The sequence below is a fragment of the Balearica regulorum genome, chromosome 2 (assembly GCF_011004875.1).
Source record: "Balearica regulorum gibbericeps isolate bBalReg1 chromosome 2, bBalReg1.pri, whole genome shotgun sequence".
Lineage (NCBI taxonomy): Eukaryota > Metazoa > Chordata > Aves > Gruiformes > Gruidae > Balearica > Balearica regulorum.
The window spans coordinates 104,174,504-104,196,489 of record NC_046185.1 but is presented as its reverse complement, the minus strand read 5'-3'; the positions used below and the strand labels follow the sequence as shown (position 1 = coordinate 104,196,489).

At 36.0% G+C, this 21,986-nt stretch overlaps 1 protein-coding gene across 1 annotated transcript in view; it reads right to left on the bottom strand.

Annotated features, from left to right (window-relative positions):
* ATP9B (ATPase phospholipid transporting 9B (putative)) overlaps positions 1 to 21,986 on the bottom strand; it is a 182,855-nt gene that overhangs the window by 17,970 nt on the left and 142,899 nt on the right. The window contains 8 exon segments of the mRNA XM_075745250.1: positions 224 to 276; positions 279 to 321; positions 1,490 to 1,582; positions 3,050 to 3,211; positions 13,119 to 13,147; positions 13,150 to 13,227; positions 13,230 to 13,365; positions 17,002 to 17,111. Coding sequence (XP_075601365.1) covers positions 224 to 276; positions 279 to 321; positions 1,490 to 1,582; positions 3,050 to 3,211; positions 13,119 to 13,147; positions 13,150 to 13,227; positions 13,230 to 13,365; positions 17,002 to 17,111 — 704 coding nt within the window.

Genomic DNA, 21,986 nt, shown 5'->3' with positions numbered 1-21,986 from the left:
TATGCTAGCTTCTGGGAAAACACTGTCAAGCCACATAATAAAGCAAAACAGTATATCCTATGCGTGACTGCAGATCACTAACAAACGACAAAATCTCTAATAGACTGTGTGCCATACCTCAACTATTGACATTTTAAATATGAATTATCTTTTTTTGCCACTTTAATAGAATAAAAAAGAGAAACGTTCCCCTTGAAGTACCTATAGCGAAGCACAAGATCACTCTTGTCCCTTCATACCTCAAATCTTGATACTGTTCTTCAGTCAGTGATTTTTGGCAACAACCAGTGTACGCAGTCCTTCTCGTGCCATATTTCCACACTAAATGGACCAAACCACAGAACAGTTTTGCAAATATTCAACCATATGTACACATTTTATACTATATGCTAATAGAGGATATCTGTACCATAACTTCTGGTGTTTCTTTAGACTCTTAGATTATTTTGGAGAAGCCACAAGCAGAATAAAAAAGCAATTATACTTCAAGTCCCCCAAATGACCTGGTATGCTATGGTAAGCCAGCTAAATTTTCTCTCCTAGCTTAAAGGATATGTCTTTTATGCTGAAGCTTTAAAACAAATTAAAAATATTTTTGAGGCATATAACAGAGATACATTTTCTTTTTCCACTGAACACACCTCTTTTCAGAAAAATATCTACACATTAAAAATAGCCATGGAATAGCATGTCTTAATGAAAACAAGGCTGTCCAGTGCAAAACACTTATTGATCTGACCTCATAAAGCTAAATAAATTAAACAAGTATTTTACAATTAATTGTGCATCATTATCGCCAAAAGTAATTTTTATGACATTTTGCTAGGTCTTGAGGGAGTTTAATTTATTCATGTCCCCAAATAAATCAAACTGCCCTGCAGCAGATATTGATTCATATTGCCAATACCATTATGAACATACATGGTGTAATCATTGTATTAACATATTGTCTGTATGTAGGGTCAAAATAAGATCATTGCTGGTACCTACTAGAGCCACACAGTGAAAAATATTTATCAGTTTTGAAATTCAGTCAGCTATTTTATATTAAGTTTAATAAGTGTGGCAAAAACGATTTCAATTTGGCTGTAACCCTTATTAAGCTTTGTAATTCATAATCATACTTCACTGTGGAATCTGATAAAACAAGGGCATTTCAGGAAAAATAGGTTTATAGCAGAATACTTCTCAGAAGTAATTAGGTTTTATGTGAAAGGTCAGTCAATGAAAAACAAATTTCCTTGTTTTAAGTAGGAACATGTTCTGCTATGACTACCAGCTTTGCTTTTCCTGTGGGTTATTCAAGATTTGGAAATAATTCTAATCCCTTAAAACCCATTCAGGACATATGTAACTGAACTTCAAAACCCATTACTGCATTGGCTCAGGATTTCCTTTAAACCTATTCCAATAATAGCTGATATTTTGATTTTAAAAGTTTAGTTTTTACAAAATTTTAATTTTTATAGATTTTGATTTTGTTTCTTACCTCTTCTTCTAACCAATCATTGTACTGTACAATAGTGGACATTGCAACATCTGCACCCTTCATGTAAAATGTTATTTCTCCTGAAGATTCATCCTAAAATTTTACAAAAGAAAGAGGGAAAAAAACCAGATCTATTTATACAGTCAAAACAATTACCTACCAATAATCTAACTGTCTTTTGAATTAGTCAGTGGATTGTCATTTATAAAAGATAGAGTACCTTGCCAACAGGTGGGTAAGTTTTATGACTTGATGTTACTACTGCCTCTCGATTCCATCGAGATCCATATTGCCTGCTTTCTCATATAAGAGGATCAGTTCTAACTGACGTTAATATGAGTAACAGATTTCTCAGCATCCCTAAACTGCCCATTTAAATTTTAAAATATCACTGTTATGCCCCCTCTAACAACTATTTTGTTTCTTTGGTGGCATATACTATCTAACCCACAACAGAAAATTTGCTCTGTATCTTTGAAATACCTAAGTAATTAAAAATTTACAAGTAACAGTGTAAATACTTGTTACAGATGTTTTAATGCTAAAATATTCATTGCTTATTCACAGAATTCACGTGCAGGCAAATATAATCCAAATCAGGAGTTTCTGAGGTATGGTCTTTCACAGAAGGAATGGATTAGTCTGATCTGCAAGCTGCTTAGAAATCCCTGAACATGTCACTGTTAAACAGGCTCTTAGTGCCAACCTTACCTAATGAAATACAGACTTGCCAAGGTCTCTCCAGACTTGAGAATGCACACATTCTGCTTGAAGTATCCTTGCCTAAGGCTGATGGCATGCCTGGCTTGACATCACAGGCAAATAAAAAATGGGATGAGTTTGACACCTGTTTAGCTGGGACACAGCACTGATCTAACCATCTAACAACGTTGTCTGAAGCTGTTCTGCTACAGTGTCTGATTTGGGTAGGGGAGAAGTTACGTAGCATGGATGGCTTATCATTCACGGAGGTTTAAACCTTACTTTTAGCATGGTGCTGTGGCTTCCTTTCATCTGAGGTTTTAATGATCATTACTATGCTCCCAACTGGGCATCCAGGAGACAACTAAGCAATTATCTCATAAATCTTAGAGCCTGTGGATTGTGCTGTGTATGCATGTCAGTTCAGGTATCAATACTGACTCTGGAAAAGCAGCAGCACTAGTAGTATAGAAAGACGTTAACTACTATTGTAAGAAATTTCAGCTGTTAATTTATCCCTTGAACAGGCAACATATTTTGTATGAAAGAAACAAATGGAAAATTAAAAACAAAGGCTTAAAGGCAACTTGCAACATCAGAGGCTAAGCATTCCCACAACAGAGAAGAGTTGGTCCTTTATGAAGCTCTCTGCAACATCAAGTTAGCCTGATTTTTCTACAATTGTTTGCCTGGTATTTCATGTGTACCTGTGTCAAAGGTATACTTTCCATTTAAAAAACTCTTGTGAAATGCATTCCCTGAAGGATCAAGTTGGCATCAAATTTTATAAAAATAAAAGTTCAGTAAAAACCTTTTTTGAGAAGTAAAAACCAACACCCAGAACACTCCCAAAATTACCCTAACTATGATCCCCATGCGCTTGCTCTCAGAAGTGAAGGGAAAGATCTGCAGAATATAGTACGTCAGAATGTGTCCACCAGGGGTCTTCAGCTGCATTGAGGTCAAATCCCTGTTAACCAGAGTGAGACCGACACTCTCTGTCCACTGCACCAGAGCCACCTAAGAAAGAACAAGAAAAGAGAAGACATGTTTAAGTGTGAAAGGTTTATTATACTGTTATATAAATTACACTAAAGCCAAAACAACTGTTGCTAGGGTAAAAGTCTAAACTCTTCCAAGAATCTAGGGGAAAAAATGTGAATAGCACTAGACTGAGTACAAAATCTTAACACATCAAGTCAGTATTTTCCTTCAGAAAGCTTACAAAAATTCTTATGAAGAATATAAAAACTTATTTGAACTTATTCCTGCAAATAAGCTATTTAGAATATATTGCTCAGAAGTAACAGTTCTGATTAAAAGAAACCCAGATATAATACTCAATGATACTTAAAGAACATCCAGTAGAAATTATGCAAAACCAGAATACAATTTCTGTACCAATGACACCGCTATGTAAGTAAAATATTTTGGCAGTATTTCCATATAAAACAATTTATTAGATCTATAACTACATGCAAGTTGAGACACTGTAATATGTAGTAAATAGATAAGCAAAGGATCTTATTTTTAGCTTATTTTTAGCTTGCTTTGTTCACTTGCATCATTTTATTACTTTTGTTTCAACAGTAATATCAAATGAGAGGGAAACCAAGGTTACAATACTGCGTCCCACAAACACGCTTGTGAAAGTCCCTTTCACAAACCCAGAAGTGCTGCATTATACAATAATCACTATTAGCTACTACTACATGGCACCTTAAATGCGTGCATTAGAGATTTGCTTTTTTAAAAAAAATTTGCTGCTTTAAAGTGAATGACATCTAGCTTCTATTTCTTCTATGTTATGCTTTAAATAACACACTAGATATTTTTCTATCACCACACTGCATGGTTTTATTCTTCAAAAAATTAATACTTAAGGAAAAGTGCTTTACTGTTAGTTTATATACAAGCCATATTCCATATATGAATGGGAAGTTTCTGATAAGAAAAGAAAGAATTATCTGTCTCAATTCTATTTTATTTTTCCACATGCTAATCATTATCGGAAAACAGATTTTTAAATTACTGGACAAGTAATTATAATGAAATTCACATTATTTTTATGGAACTTGCCTCTGCTATTAACCTCAGGTAAGATAAAAAAAAATAAAAATCAAGCAGTCTGATACAAGACATGCAAGTAGTAAAATCCTTAGATAAGTTCAACAGATGTGGTAGCTAATACTAAGAATTTCACTCAAAGCTAGTAAATCACTGTAGCTTCTATGAAAATTTAAAATTGGAAAAAAAATTTGTGTAGTGCCATCTGTGTAGGCATCACCAAATAAAAACACAGCGAGATGGAGTTACAGAAGAGAAAAGAACACATTTTGAAAAGCATCATTTTAAAACCTCGAAAATCACAGGAAGTCTCTTTAGCGATTTTTCTTCTTCAATAAAAGTACCATATAAGCTGTAAATGATCCAATGCTCCCAAGGTTAATTTTCAATTTTCACAGTGAAAGGTTACTATTACATTCTGACCTGTAAATTGCATCTTTCTACTAATACCCTATCATCTCATTTGTGTCCCTTTGCAGCTAGGACTTAAGTGTTCTATATTTGGTGACTCACATCTGTTTATTATTTCGTTTATGCTTGGCTTCACCTACCATTTGAATTAGCATTTTGCAGCAGTCATTTTGGATTCTTATACCTGGCCTACACTCAACTGCATATATATTTTTTTCTTTTAAATTGATCAGTACAAATACCATAGCAGAAATAGTCAATAAGGCTCAAGAGTCAAATAGATGCTTAAAAGGCAGCTGACTAAACTCGAGAGCAAGATATTAAGTTTGCCTCGTCATTCAGAATGAATCAGAGCAGCTAGACCTTAGCAGTATCCAGAGCAACATAATCAGACCTTACCATTAAATATCTGAAGTTTCAGAATATACAATTATTTTTTTTTAAAAAGTATTTCACAAATAGCATGAAAATCTAAATTATAAATCTAACAAATAAATATATACTGAATGGTTGGCTATACAGAGTTCAGTAAAAGGATTTTCAGGTAAGTTTCTCTTCTTGAGGTTTCTCCTCTACAAATATATTCTCTTTTCAATAAAGTTCTGCAACCATACATTAAAATGGTCTTGCAATATAGTGTGCATACATCAAGAACCCCTAGAATGCCAGGTAAACACAGCAGCTGTGGCTTCTACAGAGCTTGACATATTGGATGGAGTCAGATAAAGCAATCAAAGGTTGGACAAGCACAAAAGTCTTTGCTGGTGATGCTACCATTTTGGTTTTTAAAAAAAAAATTCATTCTAGTAATAATATTTATTTGCCAATAATCATTAATTTCCTAACACCCCTAGATGAAATGTGTCAAGTTTCCTGAATCCAGGTTAGGGACTTATTTGAATATTTTGTGGATCTCGTCTGGCTTATCACCAAGCTTCCCTTCTATGGCAACTGTCTGCCCAGGAGACAGAAGTACATTGGTAGACATAGGGTCCTCCCACTCCTGAGACATGAGTGTGCACCTGAACCCATGAACTGTGTAGTGTTCCCAGGATAGGTAAAGTAGGTGGAGTCAAAGTGAGCTGCTGTGGTTTCTAACTTGCTAATTGTCTTCCTCCTCAGTGGCAATCCAAAGGGTAAAGACAGCTATCACCTCATGCATGACAAGGTCAAAGTAGCAACTTCCAAATTAGGAATGAAGATAGCAAATACTTGCATTGTGAAATGGAAATGCAACAGATCTGACAAAAGCTATTGAGAAACACCTCGTTTAGTGTTTCTTCCCCAAAATCTTCCACGTTTGTATTTACCACATGCCCACTGTTAGCTCTGGTTGCCTCTCTCTGTCAGCAGTTTCTCTCCACTAGAGGCCACCTGACCCTCAGAGCTTCCAGAGTTCACAGCCCCAAATATCAAACACTTCAATGACCTCAGCAGAGATTTCCATTCGAAGTCAAATGCAGAGACTTCATAAGTAAACTCTCTCAACTCAAGCAGTAACTGCACGACCCACGACATAACCCACAGCAGCACCAACTCAGGAGGTAGAAGTAGCGTCTCCAAGCAGGACAGTGTCTCTAGCTCAGCTGCCTGTAGAGCGTGTGCATCCTGAGAGGGGCACGAAGAGGAGAAAACTTCAGAAGCATTGTTGCTACAGACCACGGTAGGCCCGCATACTAATTCCACATTTTGGGGACATAGTCATCCCATTTATTTAGAAATGTTCATTTTCATAACTAAATCGAAACAAGCAGCTTATAAATATCTTAGGTAGTTTCTAGAAAGCTCCATAAAGCACACAAGGTTAAGTGACGATGATGCAGTTACCTATTTTATCAGTCATAAAACCAAAGCCTTTTAGAGTCACGAAAATGAACAGTTAAGGGCTTCATAAGCCCCCTGTCAAGCACAAAACCAACCACAAACCCATTATTCCTGTTGTGGATTCAGAACTGCCTATTTAATTAGAACATTAGACTGATTTTAACCTAAAATAAATACTAATAAACAATTTCAAAAAACTTTAGAAAACATATAAACTGATAGGCCACAAAAAGCTTAGTATATTTACATTTTCTCTTAAACCAATGACATTCTAAATGTTTTTTTTTCCAACTATTGGTGCCAACATATTTTTAATTTTTTTTAAAGAAAAAAAATCTCTTCTACAATTCATTCTATTAGCCTATGAGTCCCATTTAACAACCCTGATGAAAATAATTATGTGGCAGAAAATGCTACAAATATCTAAGTACACAAGTCAACAGTCAAAATTAAGGCTGGCATATAAACTGAAACAGATTGTCAATAGAAAGCATTTAAAGGAACAGCCATATCTTTATTTACTTTCAACTCTGAGGATGAAAGAGGTAAGTACCTCCCTGCTCTACCAAATAACAGGAGTTTGCTTCTCTCTGGAGTGGTGTTGGATGGCTTTAGGCCATTCAATCAGTATGTGCAAGACTGTTCCTTACACAGCCCAACGCAAAGCTCATCTCTGAATTCTCCTAACCTTTCCCTGTGAGGGTGAATAATTTACACAAGGAAAGGCACTCTCATTCCCTCTCAGATTCACATCTTCCTTAGCTTCCTCTGGACCAACAGAAACATCACTTATCACCCAGCTGTCTTATGAGTTTCAGTTTGGGGAACTGCAACATTGAGTCCCCTTGCTCTGTGGAAAATGTTAACTACCTCTAGTCACTTGTCATCTTGAGAGCATGATGGCATGAAGAAGTCCCAGTTAAAGAAGAGCTGATATGGTCACTTGAAAAAATGAAACTATCCTTGCCTTTGGGCACACAGTTATAAATCCACAAAGTGAGGTATTTGAAGCACCCTGCTGAATTCTGAAGACATTCAGTTGCTGGATCAATCCTAAAAGGCTGTTACTGCTTGGCAGAAGACCAAATAAAATGCCCTAAGGCTGTTCTTGTTTGCTTTAGATACTACGTCAATCAGGACAGGAATATACAAACCATCATACTACTACCACTCCCTTTGAATTCTGGGCTGTTTGGAACTAAGCTGGTCTTAGGAACCTAATCCACTAATTTTGGTTTTAATAATAAAATATTTGAGAAAGAAAGCAAAAGTGACAAAACCCCAACAACTCACCCTACTCTTAGTTTGGGTAAACTGAAAGAGAGATTGGATACTTACTTGACTCAAACATAACCTTTTATCAACCAAGACAGAATAGCAATGTATTTCCATGAAAAAATATTCAAAACCCTATTTAGACTGAAGCTGTCAAGACCCTGAGTGCACACTCCTTCCTAGGAATTTAAACCAGCTGCGTTCAAGGCCAGCTCACTGTTAAGAGCTGTGATGAAGAAACAGCTCAAAGAAGCCTCCATGGAGGCTGCCTTCCCCCTTTCACTTGGCTCTCACACTCGGTCCTGTGAGACCTACGTTGGAGCCATGTTGCAGTTGTGCCCACACTTGGCCACGTACCCTGCTGACCTAGCCCCAACAGGCAGACATGACCTCCTGACTTTGGACCTGCCTCACTGCCATGAACTTTTCTTGCGATCACCAGACTGTGGCTAATACTCGTTACTGTCTTGGGACCTGATCCTGACTTAATGATTTGACTTCCTGGCTTGAATTCAGATGTGCCTCATCATCACAGATAGTACAACAATCTATATTCTTGACTGCCTCTGGTTTCCATCATGAGACATTCTCTTTTCACCTTCCTTGGATACTGTAAGGCTGTACACCTCATCACTGAGCCCACTGCCTCTAGCAGCCTGACTATCATGCTCAGCTCCTGGCTCCCCTTTCCTTGCAGGCCAGTCTGCCGTTGCTGCTCCCTGTAGAAATATCTAACTGCTCCATATTTACAAAGTGTTGCTCAAAACAGTCTATGGCCAACTAATTGCCACTTTCAACACACAATATTCCCTTTTGAGCTGACGACAGTTAAGAAAAAGATCCACTGCCTCGCGGCTGGTGTTGGCAGTTCTTCTCCACCCCATCCAGCAGTTTGGGAGGTCCCCCTCAGTTGTGCTGACAGCTTTTCTGGAGCCACGCTATGAACTTCACCACAAACTGAAAAATGACCCATATAAAGAAGGCTTCAAAGGTTTTGGCATATACAAGGAAGAAATTTGTAGGGTGAGAAAGAAGGACTAGGGATGGAAATTCTGTAAGCTAGTTTTTCTGCTTAGAGTAATTCTCAGGCAACCAACCTTCATTTATTTCAGAGTATTTAAGAGCATCTTTACTTCAGACAATAGGATCTGGTTTCAAAATCAGGTTGCCGTGTAAGGCATATGGAGGTTATACATGTGGTGTTTTGAAGTTAAGGTTATTGGTTTGGAAACAAGGAAGAAGCAGTGAGATTTCTTTTTCCTACTGCTTGAGTGTTCCCAACAGTTTCTGTTTGGGTTGTTCAACAACAACTCACATGTGTTTCCAATCAGCACTGGTTTGTTTATATTTATAAATAATGATTTGATAACTAACATTTGCAGTCCATCACTTTTCACCAAGAAGCTTCATAATTAAAATAAAATTATTAACTTAAAAGTACAGCTTGATCATGTGAAAAAACTGTCGATCAATATTCAAGACAAGCTATGGAGTAGTTATTCTTTGCGGGTCTCGAAGGTCATGAAAGTGATGGTTTTATGCTACTGAGTGATTTGCTTTTCACAATACATTGACAAAACAACACAATTAGTCTTGCTTCAATAAGCACACACAATAAATGAATAAACAATACAACATGTCTCATACATTACAGCTTCACTTTTGTAAACACAAAAGCTGCTTCACTAAGGGCATATCATTTCCCTGTCTGTTTTTAAATGATTGGCTTTATATCCTTGTAATTAATTTTAGCAACTCTGTTGTCTCTGGACAGAAACGTCGGAATTAAATAACTGACCACACTTTAAGGTAGTATTTAAATATTCAAAATCCTGGAATCAGAAATGCTTGAGAATATAACAGTGCAGGACAAAGCATAACCAATAATAGCTGGTTTATGAGAGTAAGCAGTCATTAAAAATTGTGACTGATCAATCTTTTCTGACCAAGGGGAGCAAAGGTCTTCAAAGGCTCCTGTTCATTAGCATGCCCCTGAATTGCTTGGGTCTGTGACCTTTGAACTCCACTGCTTTACCTACTTAGCTTATATCCTTTTATGATTGTTCATTACATTAATGTAGCTGGCTTTCTACAGATGAGCTGAAACCCACAGCTATGATGGCCAAGTAGGGGTCCTTTCATTTTTTCAGTGAATTCTCAGTGAATGTTTATTGTTTGCTATGCTAACAGCTGTAGAGGACAGTGACAGACAAATGAAACTTTCCACTCTTTCAGAGAAAATGAAATATTGATCACTTATCATAAGAAACAAAGAGCCTGGCATAAGTAGGGTTCACATTATGAATACAAAATCAGTTACTTATCTCAGGTTACTCTAACAATAGATAGAATACATCTTTTATGATGAATGTAGCTACTTCTAAATGTGCATACTTTGTTATTGTTATATTTTCTCTGTGTATGGATGCAATGCATACACACACAGATGTGAAGAATTTCAAAATGAATTCCTCAAGTCAATTCATTAAGTGTAGCGTATCAACGTATTACTAAACTGCTTTTTATACTTTCCTACATGGAAGAATAGTTTTATAACTTACACATTGTTCTCTGCTCTTTATATGCTACAGTGATACCACCAATATTATATAACGCAACAGACAACTGTGGAAATAACCTCTTTTTTCAAAAAGACCGCAATCAAGCCAGATCCATAAACAAAATCTAAGAGAACAGAGTTGTAATGTTGAGAAAGTACAATGCATAAAACTGGTTAGTCTATTAAATGATAATGTTGCTTATTAACCAAATATGTTGTGATAGGTCAGTGCTGAGGTTAAACAGAAAACATCAATTGAACCATTTCCCTAAATAAAGCTCCAGGGTGCAATTATTCCAAGCACTTTATTCAATAAAAAATGGTTTAAAAATGGTACTTTGGTGATTGGGAAACATTGGCATCATCCGTCAACCTAACTGCAGGAAAGTTCAATAAGCTAAATAATGAACCATTTACATTATTTTCCTTAGGCTCCAGTGATTTGCAAACATTGCATCAATAGAACTCTTTAAAAAATTATGATAAAGACCTGCTAGTCTTTCAACTCTTAGGCTTTTTGCTGTCATGCTGCAATTTTTATGCTGTTAATATGTTTTTGTAGCTTCATCTTTTTATAAGACTCCATTTAGCATCAATTTCTCGTTATACTAAGGCATATTTGTTCGATATGATAATTTTACTAGTGTTTCAAGCATTACCTTTGAGAAACAAAAAGGAAATTTAATACTGGCTGTTCTAAAAATGTAAGCTTTTCATTTCACTGTCATATAGGTTGAATGTATGAGTCAAGATGATTTAAAAAAAAAAATCATTATTAAAAGGATACCTGGGCTTTCTCTTCCACTTCAGCACTAACAGTTTCTTTGTTGCCCGTTTCCTTTTCTACTTCCCTTTCCACCCTGAATCCCAGATCTGTCACATTAGCACTTTATCAAATTTTCCTTCCTCTTTCCAAGGTCAAATTCTGTGCTGTTTTTCCAGGGCACTACCTGCATAATGCTCAAGTCTTACAGCTGTTTCCTTTAGCAAATATGGGAGGAGAATTGCTCTTTATGGTAATATTTTCAGGTTCCAAACAACTGAATGAATATACAGAAGCCCACAGGCAGAGGAAGAGCAAGTAGGAGAAAAAAACTCACGTAGCCTCTCTCAATTGCACATCTCTCCACCCGCCTTAGTAAAACCTTTGGCTGTTAAAGCAGAATGTTTACTTCATCCATAGCTGCACAGGCAGACACTTGCTCATGCCGTTTTTCATTATATTTAGTACATCTCACAGGCTCATTACACTGATCTATTTAGCGAATATATGTGCATATGAAAATTTGTACACATGTTCATAATAAAAGTCAAACATTGTACAACTACACTAACAAACTATAGTTACAGTGTACCTCTGGCATAAACAAATGCACTTTCCAGCATTCTCAATTCATAATGCAGATCAACCACACTATAAAACACCACATATAGTATTATGGATTTTTGATCTTAGCCAAAGAGCAGCATCTCAAGTCCTGCCTAGAGTTTTATTTTTACAATGTTCTGCCACATTTTAATCACTGAGAACCAGCCACTTCCTTTATATTCTACAATCCTTTGACACGATGAACTGTGTTTATAGCATCTGAAATGCATGTAATGCCTGCTAGTTCAGTACGACATGAAGACAGACTTAATTTTATTTCTTGCATTCCTAAAAATACTTGGTATAGACTTGTTACTTTTAGCAATTACAGCTTGCAGTTTGAATTGCTGAAGTTTTGTTAGTATTACATATGGTGATATATTAGGCATGTAACCAAACGTATACCAAGAATAATAGGCTATGCTGTGGGCAAGATGAGGTTTGTGGAAGAAATATTATCTTGTATTAGATCAACTTGTATAGCTAGAAAAATAAACAGCCTTTCAGATACACACTCCCTTCTTCACATCTTGCAACAACCTTCGTTTGATTATGACTAAGCTACAGTGGCTACACCACCAACAGTACATCCAATCTTCAGATAACCACTAGAATTTCTTTAAAGCAAAGTGGCCCCTCAAACCTGCTCCCTTTCACAGGCAAACCAGCCTCAAAATACTCTTTTTATTTTACTGTATCAACTACATACACGGTTTTATAAAGTGAATGGGCAAAAACTTCAGCTTTGCCTTTCTCTTCTAGCATCGTTTTAGATTGAATTTGAGGCAATCAGGCCCAAAACAGGATTATTCAGAACAATAACTCAAATCCACTGAAAGCTGTGGGATTTGTTTAAAATTCGGATTTCAATGGAAGTCAAATGCATGTTTTTTATTGAAATGGGGGTTTAAATTCGTGCTACACTTAATGCAATTTTGACTGAACCCTGAAGATGATGAAACTGCGTGGGGTTTGAAGCTCAAAAGCTTTTCTACAGGAGTATCTGAGGTTTGGGGTTTTTTCCCCTGTTAAGTATCTATACATTACACTAACTGGTAGTGTCTCTAGCTCATGTACATGGTTATCCATCACTCAAAGCAGTTCATATTCCTTTTTGCATGTATATGTTATGAATCATAGATAGACTAATGTTTTGAGAATACACATAACTTTAATTGCAATACTCAACACAGTAGTGATCCCAAAGTACTGACTTCACAGACCTTTTAGTCAATAATTGAAACACTTTTATGTAACAAAAACACCAGATCTTTCCTACAGCTGTAGAGGAAATAAAACCAGATTACTGCTAATTTAAAGAAACCCCAGCCCAAAACACTTTTCTTTCACAGTTCTGCTCTTTAAAACTTGGCTTATCTGTTCTTTATGAGATACTAATTTTTTCACCCTTGCATACTAACCTCATCAGGGCTGGAAGCCTGGTAAGTCGATTTTCATCGCTGAAGTCCTGATCCACCTCTGCATATTCTGTTTCTCCAGACACACCAGCCCGGGATTCATATACTGGGTCACATTGTGACACAGTGCAATGGCCTTCACCGCTTCATGTATCCGACTGCTGACGCTCTTGCGGACTTTGGGTGCAGACGACTGAGGCTTCCTAGATGGTGTTGAACTGGTACTGTTTCCACTATTCTGAGAGTGTGCCTTAAAGACCCAACACAATGAATAGTAAAACAAAGTTCAATAACGGCAGCAAAACATGAATACTAATAGTATAATGTCCCGATTGTTCCCTTTATGGAAGGTTGGTAAGGATAGTAACCATTTATTTATTTTACATAACCTACTGTCAACTCAGTCAGTTTGTGATTCATAAAATCTCTCATCTACTTTTCTGTAGAACTGATACATAACTGTGGGATTTTAAAATTTGTTGTCAGATTTCAGTAAAACAGCCTGCAGACAATTGAAAAATCATAGATCACAGAATGGTTTGGGTTGGAAGGGACCTTAAAGATCATCTAGTTCTAACCTGCCTGCCATGTGAAATGAAAACAAATATGCAGCAAAAGGGGTGAATAGGCTGACTGGATTCTGCAGAAACCCTGCTTCCTCTTTTCAGAATTTACCTTTTCAGTGATCAGTCACAGTAGTCCCTTTAATGTCCTTTACTTACTATGACTTGTTTTTTAAAAAAGTATTTAAGCCAGCAACCAACTGGATGAGTTCAGAAACATCCAAACAAATTGCAAGGGTGGAATTTTTGTCACCTGTGCACATTCAGAGATTGAAACTCCAATGCCATTACATGGGAAAAAAAAGAACCCCACCAACTTTTCTTTTAAATCTTAAATACAGAGATTTAGGTAAAGACCATCACATTGGTAGGGACACAAGAACAAAAGCAAGTATAATTGCTAAGTATAAATATTAGGAGTCATTAAAATACAAATTTTGATGATTTAATTTACAACCTAGCACTATTTCTACATTATTTGTAAACTAACGCAGTTTGTATGCTTTTGCTGCAGGCTGAAATTTGTCCTTGCAAGAACGCAATAATCTAATAAAATAATGCAAAATAATAGTTAAACACATATTTGAAGATCACATTACTGCTGCATAACCACCAAATTAGCACTATTTTAAGTTATCCTTCAGAAATGCTCAAGCACATGACTGAATCTTGTAAGAGAAAGTACCATATATTTATAACTAGTTGAAAATAAGTGGGTTTGGGGTTTTTTTTGCATGGGTTTTATTGGGGTTTGGGGATTTTTTTATGTTTGTTTTTTTAAAGCCAGCACATTAAATGTATCAGCAGTACTACCAAAGGCTCTTCTGTTCACTCCAGGGTACTCAGAAAACCTCTTCAGAAACCATGCTTTTTTCCTCCTGACTGCAATCTGCTGAACCGTGAACATTCTGCCCCATCAAATTACAGTGCTGTCTAATAAAGGGTTTAACTTTCTGCTCATCTGGCACTGCTTTTCAGCTACTGCTTTAAACCTCTGCATTTGCATTCTGCTAACGCTGATGCCATTACAGCCGCAAATAAATTAAGCTGATTTACTCCTTCTGAATTATGTTATGTTTATTGATGCTTGTATAATTTAATTTCACACAATTCCATTAAGATTATGCCCTCTATCACAAAATGCTTCCAGTGGGGAAATATAATCAGGTTATAAATAGATTTGTGTGTTACATTAAGATGACAATAGTCTAGTAGGTCCACTGTAATAATAAACCAGAACACAAACAAGGGATAAAATCAATGTCACACAAGAACCACTGCCTAGCTAACTGGCAGCTTCTATTATCATAGATCAAATAAAAACCTCGCCATACTTTTTCAGATTGAAACAATTGTTTAACAGTTGCCCGTTTGTTACTGAGACTCCTTATTTTTCTGTTTTAAAGAGTTGCTACCAACATACGCATAATTAAAGCATTATTTAAACATCAAATAGTGTTATATAAAGCTGAAAAAAAAAAAGGAAGTTCCAAGAAAGTTCTTTTCATCATCTACTAACAGCAAATCTAGATTTGGGAATCTTTTCCCACAACTGAGAAAAAAGCTTCCCTCACATTTCTTACTTCTTTAAAAAATTTCAGCGGCAAATATGTTACAGTTATTAAAAACTTAATTAACCATGGGTACCACTCATTAAATTTTACAGCAAACTACTAAAAGCTTTAAGCAAGTAAGAATTCCAGGAATCATGCAATTCTATTCGGGTAGCATATTAACCGCAAAATACGAAAACAGCCTTAATGAATATGTCTCCTCTAGAAGACTGGTGCTTAGTCATCAAACTCAGCCAGACCTAGGTGTGCGAGCTCGAGACTGTCAGTTAATATTATTTATTGCTACAGTTGTTACAGTGAATACCCAAACAACCCATTATACCAAATTATGTTTGGGTGATTTTTATAAACATATTCAGGTAGCAATTACCTTCAGTAACCCATTCTGAATCAAATTTGGACTGCTGATCTTTAGGTAAAAGAGCTCCGTATCTCACTTCCAAGGCATATTATTGCATCTCAATTACTATTCATGTCTACATCTACAAAGAATTAGGCTGAAGTAGATTATCCAAGGAAACGGAATTCAAGAAGTGAATTTGTTTTATGTTGTTCCCATATTTAGATGGGAAATAATACAGAATTGAAGTTGCAGACTGAAAACTTAGAAACATACATCGCTTATTCACTGCTTTCCCTCCTGCCTCTCTTCCTAAAAGCTACATAATACTAACCAAGTCCAACATGGTGTCAAACAGCTACATTTTCATTTTTTTTTAAGCAAATGAGAAGGGAGCCATAGTTCAATATACAACACAACTAAAGAGTCTAATCAATTGTTGATCCTACAATCCTTTTGCAAGAGAAAATGAGGACACAGATAAGGAGGCCAGTCTACAAACTTAACTGGGTCAGCCAGTCATGTTTGTGTATCCAAGTTAACTATGGAAAAGAACTTTTATATAAAAGTTTTATTATTGTACTGTATGCAACATATGGAAATATTAGTTAAACTATAATTTATTTCCTCTTCTGTCAATTTCTTTTCTTTTTTGTTTCAAAGAATAGTAACAAAAAATCCTTCCTAATCTCAGAGTGGAATCAGATGCTTAGAAAGCTTTGCAGAAAGCACCCAAATAGTTTACATACATGGAAGATGCAAGCGATTCTTGCAGAATTCCATCTCCCCTCCCCTTCATCCCACAACCAACCCACAGACAGGGAACCATAATCCTCTTGTAAACGTTTGAGACCAAGCACTCATAATCGCAGGCAATAAGGAGTTTTCATTCCGTCCCTTGCCCCAGCCCAGTTTTATGCTGTTTGTGATCATCTTAATTTTAAAAACGCTTTTTAGGTATGTCTTTATAAATTTTATTTGGACAACTATTTTTTTTTACTTTTTGGTTATACCAATTAATGTGGCTTTTCGATGTTTATTCTTGATGAATATCTTCAAAGATACAATTACTGTTCATCTTGTTCTGGACACTTGTAACATGTAGGCTCAGTAATGAGCCTCTTAGGTGATTTGGCAGGAGAAAGACTGCACTGCACAGACAGGTTAACACAGATTTCTGCTAGTGGGCAATAGAAAAGTAAAGTCCCTTAAGTGGCTATTATGAGGAACAAGAATCAGAAGGTAACTATGTACTATCTCACATTTTTCCCTTTCATCATATCTGTTAAGAGATACCTACAAATGAAAGAACTTTCATGGCATCTCAAATTTTTAGACATAGTAACAACACTTCAATATTGCTAAAAAACCCCTCAATATTAAATGTAAATATTTATGAAATGAGATACCTGTGAATAAGAGTTTATAATATGACTCTGAATTTCATCCATTGTATCTGTTCCATAGGACACAGTACCTAGGTGGAGGCGCTTAAATATCATCTCATTCTGTTGTAAGTGTTCCTGTAATAAAGAAGTAGTCTATCACAAAGCAGCAAAAAATACCATGAGAAGGCCACAACACACACACCCCACCCCCCCACCAAAATCTTTCTTTTGGAAAGAAGGAATGAATCATGAGTTAGCATCAGTTTAATTAAAGGAATGTTTATGAGAAAGATCAGGGTTAGTCATACTGGAAGAAATCACTGGTTCCACCCTCGAGCTGATTCTGCCAACACACTAAGTACACAAGCTTGAAAAAGACAAAAACTTTTCTCTTCATATGGCAGATAGAAAAATGCAGTATCTGGATGGAACCCACTCTCAAAAGCCAATGCAAGAGTTTGCACCATGTATCAGAAAAATCTAAAAGCCAAAAAAAACCCCAAAACCCAAACCCCCAAAATTCAGAGAGATATCCTGCACTTCATTTACGAAGGCAGACATGCTGGCAAATGGGCATGTTCAATGTTATCTAGAGTAAGTCATTAAGACCTAACAACACTTCCAAATTTGACAGATTTAGCCTCCAACCAGAATAAGACAGAATGAACAAAATCAGTGTTTTCAGAGCTCACTTCACATTTGTAAGAAACTACAGAGTGTCAGTCACAGACTGACACTTTGCGTCCACCTCTGCCAACTAGTGACATCCCCTGGTTTGGAAAAGCTCTAATTGGGGGGGGGGGGGGGGGCCTTCAGCCTGCCATGATAGGGCACATCAGGCAAAAGAAGTCACTACCATCTAGCTTCCCATGGGCAGCTCACAAAAAATTATTTTGATAATGGTCCTTCCTAAAACATTTTTTCCATGATTACTCAACTGAAGTGAAATGAATAGAGTATAAAGGCTATTTTTATATTTAACAACACTGTTTTAGGTCATTAAAATACATAAATGTGATGATTTAAAAAAACCCAACACAACTTTTGGTACCAAAAGTGACATTCTTGAAGCTTCTGCAATATTTTTAATGTGGAGGATATTATAATTATCTGTAAATAAAAATTGCAGAAAAAAATTCATATTAATTTTATTTATCAAGACTATTTTTATATCACGTCTTTGTCCCAATATGCAAAAATACACAGTAAGCCATAGGAAGAAAGAAGACTAAAAGCATGACATATGCTGTAATTAACTATCTGAAAAACAGAACTGTTTGGACAGTTAGCATCCAGTTTATGCATCTAATAAGGCTAGAACCATTAGTGATCGTCAAAGATTTGTAGGACTATAAAAGTCTCACATCTTTCTCAGTTATACTGGAGATGTCTACCACTCCTACTGCCTGGTAATATCTGTACAGTGACACTTCATCTCAGTTGTTGTACCATCATATGGCACTATCAAACCATGTCTTCCTGTATTACCAGCATTAGATGATCATTCCAAATTCCTCCTCTACCATTAAAAAAAATGCCACTTCCCACTTCCTTACATGTTGTTGAGGATTTTTTTTCCTAGAGTCATATTATTTGAATTTTTAAAAAATATTTAAAATAAGGTTTATGTGAAATGCATTAATTGTCCACAGAATATGCATAACTTTATCAAAAATTCACATGAGAAGTAGAATATTGCCAAGGTTGGAAAACAGCCCAGGAAGACAAAGTTCCTGATCTCTTGAATTAGCAAGTCAGAAAATTTCAGTTACTTTTATACAAGGGATAAGAAGATTATTTTGGTTTTACAGTAATCATATAAACCATGAGAAATTACTTCTGTCTTTAGAAGCTATACTTTTATTGAGACATTTTATAAAATTTGATTTTTTTACTTTCATTATAGACTAGAAAAATCTAATCTTCAGTTTGCACATGAGAAACATGAAAGTTTCCACTAACAAACATGACAAACTAAAATCTCCATTTCTAGAAAACAAACCAAAACAACCCCACCCACTTTGTTCAATAATGTTATTGCAAGAAATTCACATAAATCTGCATCACCTTCCTTACTTTCCAGGCATGCCAATATCTTCTTACCACCCTTAGCTTTGCCAAGCCTTTGAATTAAAATAAACACTCCTTAGGGGTTGTGAAACTAAATGCTACTCAAAACTTGAGACAGCAGGCAACTGTCAAACCCGCTTCCCACCAGTTCTGTAATTGCTGCTTGGGAAAACTGAGCAGGAAACAAAATAAGCCCTATGATTATTATATGGAAGATTATTTCTTTTGACACCATTAAATCAGTCCAACTCCAATCATGCTTGGTGAGGGAAAGGTAGATAGGTGGAAAATTTGTGTGTTCCCCCCTCCCCAACTCCTTCTCAGCAAGCAGATAAGAAAAACTTCTGAGCAGAAAAGCATAGATTTTCCTATCTTGCAATAGTCAGAAGCCAGGGAAGGAAGTTTAGGAAAAAAATGGGCAAGGAAAAGAATCGACTTTTAAAGACACAGAAATAAACATCCCAGCAATCCTGATTCAATACTTGCATCTTATACATTACTTATATGATCCTTTTTATCAGCTAAAGTAAGAGGAACATCTATGACATATGAAAAGAGGCTGCAAAGACACCTTTGCTACACAAACCTGTAATAAAAAGAAGAAAATAAACAACAACTACAGTTTGCTCATGCTTCTTAACAGTAATGTAAGGCTTTCAAGAATAGTCACAATAAACCTTATGTGTTATTAGACAAACACGGGTAGCTGCATTTATGAAAGTGCTCCCAAAATTTCTGCAAAAAAATAAAACAAAATACACCCTTTTCAGTCATCCACATGGAAGTTAAGTTTCAGCACATGTGCAAATTAAGAATTTACTTCTAAATTCCCCTAATGAATGAAATACCAAAAGGGGACAGAATCATTCCCAACAACTTGTTCCAAATATTCCGTTGTGCCAATGAATCACATTATAACTTTGGCAGCAGTTCTGTCTTAAATTTTAGTCTTAGTTGAAGACTAATACACCTTGACAAAACGACGTCTCTTTTAGTTTATGCTCCCAAATGCAAGCCCTTCTAATATCTAGAGGTAGATTTTCTAATATAGCCCACTTTGGGAATGAAAACCAACTCAAAACCAAACTCTCTAGTCTGTTCAAGGTGACAAGAACAGTGAGCTTTCTATTTTTGATAATGCTTTTTCAAGACCTACTTATCAATTCCACACTTTCGGGACACTGCTAATATAAAGAGTTATTAGATAAAAAAGCTTATTTTAGAAAAGCTTCCAGAAATTATGTTAGGCAACATATGATCTACTACTACTATTATGCATTCCAGAACAAAGTTTAAGAATGTAGGTACCACACAAGGGAAATATCTGGACAAAAAATTAGTGTACAATTGCAGAAGAAAAATTTAGTATGTTCTTTAATGAAGCCAAGAGCTCCCCCCCCCCCCCCCCCCAATTGTATCATTAAACACAGAGTAAAGCAGGCAAAGAGGAAATTAATTTCTAAGGAAAAAGTCCTGAAGGCATCATTCCCTGGGTGGCAACAGATGTGATTCACAACAGAGCAGCAGAGGTTTTTTTTTATTTTGTTTTTGAGAAGCAGATGCAGATCTTTCTGATCCTATATTACTAGATGGTAATTTGGACCAATACCAACAATCTAAAAGGCCAAAACAAAAACGCAAGAAAATACGTACAGCAGAAGAATTAATAACTTTGTGAGAAACTGAGAGGGTAACTTCTCATAAAATATGAGTACTTTGCTTGAGCTTAAACAGATAAAAAGTCAGTGCAAATGTGAACATTTCTATGGAAACATTAAGGGAGATTGGGCTAAATGCTCTTAATTAAAGTGTTGGCAGCAATCTGGAGATGTAAATTCTTTCTATGACCTCTGGAAAAAAATATAATCTGCTATAGAATGTAAAAACAAAATGAAAAAAACTCATGGTAAACACATACATAGAATATGTCTGCTCACTCAGCTGCTCCACTTACATAAACATAGCCACCATAAAACCTCAAACTAAATGTACTTCAGTACAACCCATCCAGAACGAGGGCAAAGAAAGGAGCTGAGAGATGTTTCTTCTTTCTGGGGCAGAAGGTAACAGTAGAGATTTATGAATAGCAGTAGCTATTTCCTCTGTGCCTTCTGCCTCCCACAAGAATTATTACAATATCTAAGAGCAACATCCATACTCATTGGATACACCATGTATTTTCAATCGATGGGAGTCCAAAAGAAGCCACAAAGTAAGGATTCCTTTGGCTAATCTACTTTGAGTACGTGTTTGGAAGCTTCTTGTAGGATCTATCAAAACTTTCCACTCCTAGTCTGCTCTACTCACCCTGCAACCTTAGTGGTACTGAAAGCCGTAGAGGTAGAAGTGTAAGGGCAGTAGCGTGAATATATATCCATCAAAGTGAAGTGAGGAGACGTTATTCCATCAGCACTTTTTGTAATTACTCTTATTCTGTGGTAGCTTATGTTGAACAGATAAAGATTTAATTGAAGTATACCTTTAAAGATTAATTTTCAGAAACAATTACTGAAATTCACTGTTCTAATAATACATTACATTAGGCACATTTAATGAAAAAGCCTATACACACTAACCTGTAAGACAAGGCTTTCCCAGAAAATCAAGAATCCCATTGCTCTATGCATCTGTTCAACTATTATATCTGTTAAGTATCTCATTTGTCCAAACACCCGCTAAAATGTTAATTACAGAACTCAAATAACAAGTGTATGCATTTGTAAATGACTACTCTTGGAAGACTATATTTGTTTGTTTTAGCTGAATACTCTGGTAGTTGTCATGAACAGCAGCAGGTTTGCCATCTCACATCCTAAGCAACAAAAATTTTCAATAAATACTGCCAAATATCTTATTTTTCTTTCATGATTAGAATCTTTTTGTACCCTGGAGAGGCTGAGATATCATGCTCAGCTGCCCTTGGAAAATGCTGGAAA